The 5,617-nt window shown below is 33.5% G+C and overlaps 1 protein-coding gene across 1 annotated transcript; it reads left to right on the plus strand.

Annotated features, from left to right (window-relative positions):
- Positions 1–348: 348 nt before the first annotated feature.
- Positions 349–4,467, plus strand: LOC106779138 (probable inorganic phosphate transporter 1-7). The gene is made up of 2 exons (XM_014667196.2): positions 349–529; positions 2,640–4,467. The coding sequence occupies exon 2, from the start codon at positions 2,694–2,696 to the stop codon at positions 4,260–4,262; it is 1,569 nt and encodes a 522-aa protein (XP_014522682.1). The 5' UTR covers positions 349–529; positions 2,640–2,693; the 3' UTR covers positions 4,263–4,467.
- Positions 4,468–5,617: the final 1,150 nt, after the last annotated feature.

A 5,617-nucleotide genomic window follows, 5' to 3' on the forward strand; every position in this document is an offset into this window, starting at 1 on the left:
AGAATAATTCGTCGATAACACCAATTTAACAATATCATATGTGTTGTCAATAATCATCAAAATAAATTACCAACAGATTTTATATAATTGATAATCCGTCAAAAATTATGAATTATAACAAATATTAACGGTTGGATAATACCATTTTTCTTAATTATATTATAAAAAATAATTGAATATTAATATTTCATCATGAAAATATTATTTAATTTGATAGACATTAATTGAAAAAATCGAATGTATTATTATAATTTGTTATCAAATTTTACTGAGAAAAATTATAATACTAAAGGAAAGAACAGTTAGGAAAAAGGTTACTGTAAAAGTATGTATAGGGTTGAATGGAGTAATAAGGGGAGCAAAAGCAAAGGTATATGCCAGACGAATATCTGATTACACCTACTTTCTTACATTCCAGACTTCCTCATAAATAACTGCTTCTCCATTCATCTCTTTTGCTTACACTCAATTCTTCTCTTTCACTTTGTCCCTCCAAATTCATCTCAGATTCTGTGCTATATAATCGCAGGTCAGTTTCTTAACTTTTTTTCTCTTTTTCTTGTGTATTTTATGCATTCAATCCTTTTGTTGTCTCATCAGATTCCCATGCATGCATTATGTGGCTAACATCATCATCTGCACCATTATTAAACCTTCTACTTTTTCATCCGCATTTTTGTTTTAGGAGATGCAGCATGCATTTCTTCTCTTTAAAATTTGAATTCATATCCAATTATTAGCATGCATTTGTTTCTGAAAAATGTTAACAGCATTTATTTATATCTATCTTGTTTATATTACATATGATAGTTATTTTTCTTAGTGGAAAGGGTTACCTTCTGAGGTATATATATAGAATGATGACTATGAAAATGGCAATTTCCATGATTTTATTTCATTTTTATAATTTTTTAACTTCTTACTTTTTGATTGAATTAATTCATCAGCCATTAACTCTGACATTTAAAATGAGTTTATTAATTTGTTTTATGATAAATATTTTTGCAATAAGTAATAAATATTTTATATTCCATAGTCACATTTAAAAAATCATATTAAAGGTAATGATTGATTAAGAATACCACATCATATATAATCAATATTCACGTCATTTTAGACTTCTACGCAATGAACTCTTTTGATTGAGTTGGAGCACGGAAGAACTTTGGTTCGGTAAACTTCTCCATCTCTTTCAAAACCAACCTAACATAAATTATTGAATTATAATTTTGTGTAACTTGCTCATCAGAGTGCTTTTTTCCATCCTTCAAATTTTCTCGTACCTTTAATTTATTTTCAAATTATACACGAAGTCCAGCATCATATTTCGGTTGGAAACTATAGAAGACCTAATTCAAGGTAGTTCTGAGTATTGGAGAAGTACAAAATTGTGCCGTGTGTTTTAATAAGAGAATATTGAGAGTTAAATTCATTTTTATTTTTTATTAGTTTTCTTTATTTTTTTTATATTTTGTAATAAAAATATAAGCAATTACAAATATAACATTATATAAATATAACTAAATAAACTTAAAAATATGTTTAATATTCATTAAACATTTGTAATTGATAAAATTAGTGTTGTCAAAATGAGTCACTCGATTCAACCCGATCCAGATCATCATGGGTTGGTCACTAGTGAACCAATCCAACCTGTTTCACTTATTAACGAGCCAAAAAAATTTGAATTCAATCCAACTCACTACACGTTAGTGGATTAAACGGGTTGACTCACTAACTCACTTAATAACAAATTTCAAATACTGTTTTCAATGTAAAAAAAATAACAAATAAAAGTGAAACCATTTTTTAAAAATTGTTTCACTTCAAAAAAAAAAATCATTAAATAACAATTAAGTTTAGAGACCAAAATAACAATGTTCACTAAGTTAACCACCATCTTATAAATTAACCGTTATTAATATCTAAAATAGTGTTTATTATGTATACGAAGATTATAATTGTTTTGTAAATTAAAATCTAAATTAGTGTCTAACATCAATTGTCAAGGTTTTAGTTACTTACTATCATTCATTCTAAATTAGCTTTTACTATTATATTAGAAATTAATTTAGACAATGATTTCTAATTAGTTAAACTTTAGTAGCTAATATTAGAGATAAATTTAGACTTTAATTCACAAATTAATTATAATATTTTAGATAACAATAATTAGTTTATGAATAGTATCTAAAGTAATCAATATAATAAGTAATTATTTTTTGTCTTTAAATCTAATTGTTATTTAATGGTGTTGTTTTAGTGTTTAACCATTAAAAATGTAAAAAGATACATTAATGCACTAAATATTCTTTATAAACCTTCATTAATCTCTTGCAATAACAAGTTATTCAACGGGTGTACTGTTTAAAAAGCTTTACCTTTACTATATTGTTTAATGAGAAATCTGTAAGAAATTGGATTATCTCTGAGCTTAACCGAGGTATTTTCTATGGTTCTAGCGGCGTGGTATAGTATAATCCATTATTGTTTTGTGAGAGATTTAAATAAGAACAAATTGAAGTAAAAAGAAAATGAATTAGATGAGCCGATTTTATAGAGTAGACTTAAGGTTAAATTTATTATCTTAATACAAGTTTAACTTTGTAAATTGTAATGGTTCCCTGTTTTTTACACAGAAGTAAAGATATTTGGCGTGAGAGGAAGGGAGGGAGAAGAAAAGCTTGGTAGGTATGGCGAAGGAGCAGATTCAGGTGCTAAATGCCCTGGACACGGCAAAAACGCAATGGTATCATTTCACAGCAATCATCGTTTCAGGAATGGGCTTCTTCACCGATGCCTACGATCTGTTCTGTATATCACTTGTCACAAAGCTCCTTGGTCGCATATACTACCACGTTGATGGGGCTGCACAGCCTGGATCATTGCCTCCAAATGTGTCAGCTGCTGTTAACGGTGTAGCTTTTGTTGGAACACTTTCTGGGCAGCTCTTCTTCGGATGGCTCGGTGACAAAATGGGTCGAAAAAAGGTTTATGGCATGACACTCATGCTTATGGTATTAGCCTCTATTGCTTCAGGTCTTTCCTTCGCAAGTGATGCAAAGACTGTGATGACAACTCTTTGCTTCTTCCGCTTCTGGCTTGGTTTTGGCATTGGTGGAGACTACCCTCTTTCAGCCACCATAATGTCTGAGTATTCTAACAAGAAGACTCGTGGTGCCTTCATTGCTGCAGTGTTTGCCATGCAGGGCTTTGGAATATTGGCAGGAGGTATGTTTGCAATCATAGTATCATCTGTATTCATGGCCAAGTATGATGTTCCATCATACGAGGTTGATCCCTTGGGTTCAACTGTTCCTCAAGCAGACTATCTTTGGAGGATAATTCTGATGGTGGGAGCACTTCCTGCTGCATTGACTTATTATTGGAGACAAAAGATGCCAGAAACTGCACGCTACACTGCATTGGTTGCCAAGAATATGGAGAAGGCTGCAGCAGATATGTCTAAGGTTATGCAGTTGGAGATTCAAGCTGAGCCAAAGAAGGAAGATGAACAAAAATCATATGGATTGTTCTCCAAGGAATTTACGAATCGCCACGGACTTCATCTGCTTGGAACCACAAGCACATGGTTCTTGCTTGACATTGCATTCTACAGCCAAAATCTGTTCCAAAAGGATATCTTCAGCGCAATTGGTTGGATTCCTCCAGCAAAGACCATGAATGCGCTTGAGGAGGTTTTCAGAATTGCAAGGGCTCAAACTCTCATTGCTCTCTGCAGTACAGTTCCGGGATATTGGTTCACTGTGGCCTTCATTGATATCATAGGAAGATTTACCATTCAGTTGATGGGGTTCTTCTTTATGACTGTCTTCATGTTTGCTCTTGCAATTCCCTATGACCACTGGACCCTTAAGGAGAACCGAATTGGATTTGTGGTCATTTACTCTCTCACCTTTTTCTTCGCAAACTTTGGGCCTAATGCAACCACATTTGTTGTGCCAGCAGAGATTTTCCCAGCTAGGTTTAGATCCACTTGCCATGGAATATCTTCAGCATCTGGGAAGCTTGGAGCCATAGTTGGTTCATTCGGGTTTTTGTACTTGGCACAGAACAAGGATCCAAGTAAAACAGATGCAGGGTACCCTGCAGGTATTGGTGTGAAAAACTCATTGATGGTGTTAGGAGTGGTTAACGTATTAGGCTTCATTTTTACCTTCCTCGTGCCTGAGTCAATGGGAAGATCTTTGGAAGAGATTTCGGGTGAGCAAGAAGAGGAAGTTCAACCAACCGAAGCATAATAACAGTAATTGCCACTGCAGCAGTAAAACGGTTGCATGCAGCAACAGAATAATGCATTATCATGTTTTAATAGTAGTGATATACCAGCAACAGAATAATGCATTATCATGTTTTAATAGTAGTGATATACCAAGAATATGCATTAGTAATAGAAACCTTAGGTGTTGTTTTCTTCTATATCTTTTGGAAATAAGAACGTGTAACTCTGGCAATAATGTGTTAAGAGTATCTGTCTCTGTTATTTTCTTCAAAACGTTGATATTAACTTAAAGATCACATAATGCATGGGTTAACTTTAATAATTTTGCTTGTAGTTTATGATGATTATGAGAAGGCCTCAGTTTGGATACAATATAGGTTAGGGTTCGTTATTTTCACACCCAATATTTGGCACACATTTGACACCGACAGGTGTCAAGGTCCAATTGGTTGTTTTTTTTTTTAAAAAAAAAAAAAAATATGCCGGCAGAATGAAAAGGGTTTCAAAAAATTTTCCTTCCAATTCTACTCTTGCCCAGTTTCATTATCTTTTCTGTCTCAGATTTCTTTCTCTCTCACATTTCGTCCTCTCCCTTCGTCCTCTCCCTTGCGTTCTCTCTGACATTGGTTCTCCTGACGTTTTCGTCTTGTCCATTGCGTTTTCTCTGACATTCGTTCTCCCCTTTCGTTTTTGGTTGTCTGTTCTCGCAGTTTGTTCTCGTTGTCCTTGTTCGAAATGAGAAATTTCGGACAACAACGTGGTTCGAGCAAGGTAAATGCATTCTTCGACCATTTTCTTGTCAGTTTGGGTATTGGGTTTTGCGTTTGGTGTCGGTTTTCGTTGATGTTGTGGTTTGGGTATAGGGTTTTTCGTTTGTGTGTTGGGTTTCTGTGGGTTCTTCGACCACTTTTGGTTTTTTGGTTATTTCCTTTGGTGTTTACCATTGTGTTGTTTTCTATATGCAGTTGAGCATTCGTCATTCTTTTTCAACAATGTATCTCTGCACTTTGAACAAACGCTTGACATAGGACCAATGGTCACTCATTTCGAAGACTCCATTTTCTTGGTTTTTAGACTTAAGTGGGCAAAAAACAATGTTAATGTGGAAGCCATTCTCCGCAATTTGTTCCGCCAACTGACCAACCATCATCATCATCCAAACAAGCAGACCATTAATAGTTAATATTACATATGGTTTCATTTATCTTTTCTAATGCTGGTAAAAATATGACTTTAATGGATAACTGTAGTATTGTGTTATGAGCTCCATAATTGTGTATGGGATGACTGTAATTTTATTAAACTAGACTTTTTCAATGTTGTTATTGTGCATTTTTTTAACTTTTTTAGATGTGATGTAATGTTCTAAGTGTA

Source organism: Vigna radiata, unplaced genomic scaffold (genome assembly GCF_000741045.1).
Source record: "Vigna radiata var. radiata cultivar VC1973A unplaced genomic scaffold, Vradiata_ver6 scaffold_426, whole genome shotgun sequence".
Classification (NCBI taxonomy): domain Eukaryota; kingdom Viridiplantae; phylum Streptophyta; class Magnoliopsida; order Fabales; family Fabaceae; genus Vigna; species Vigna radiata.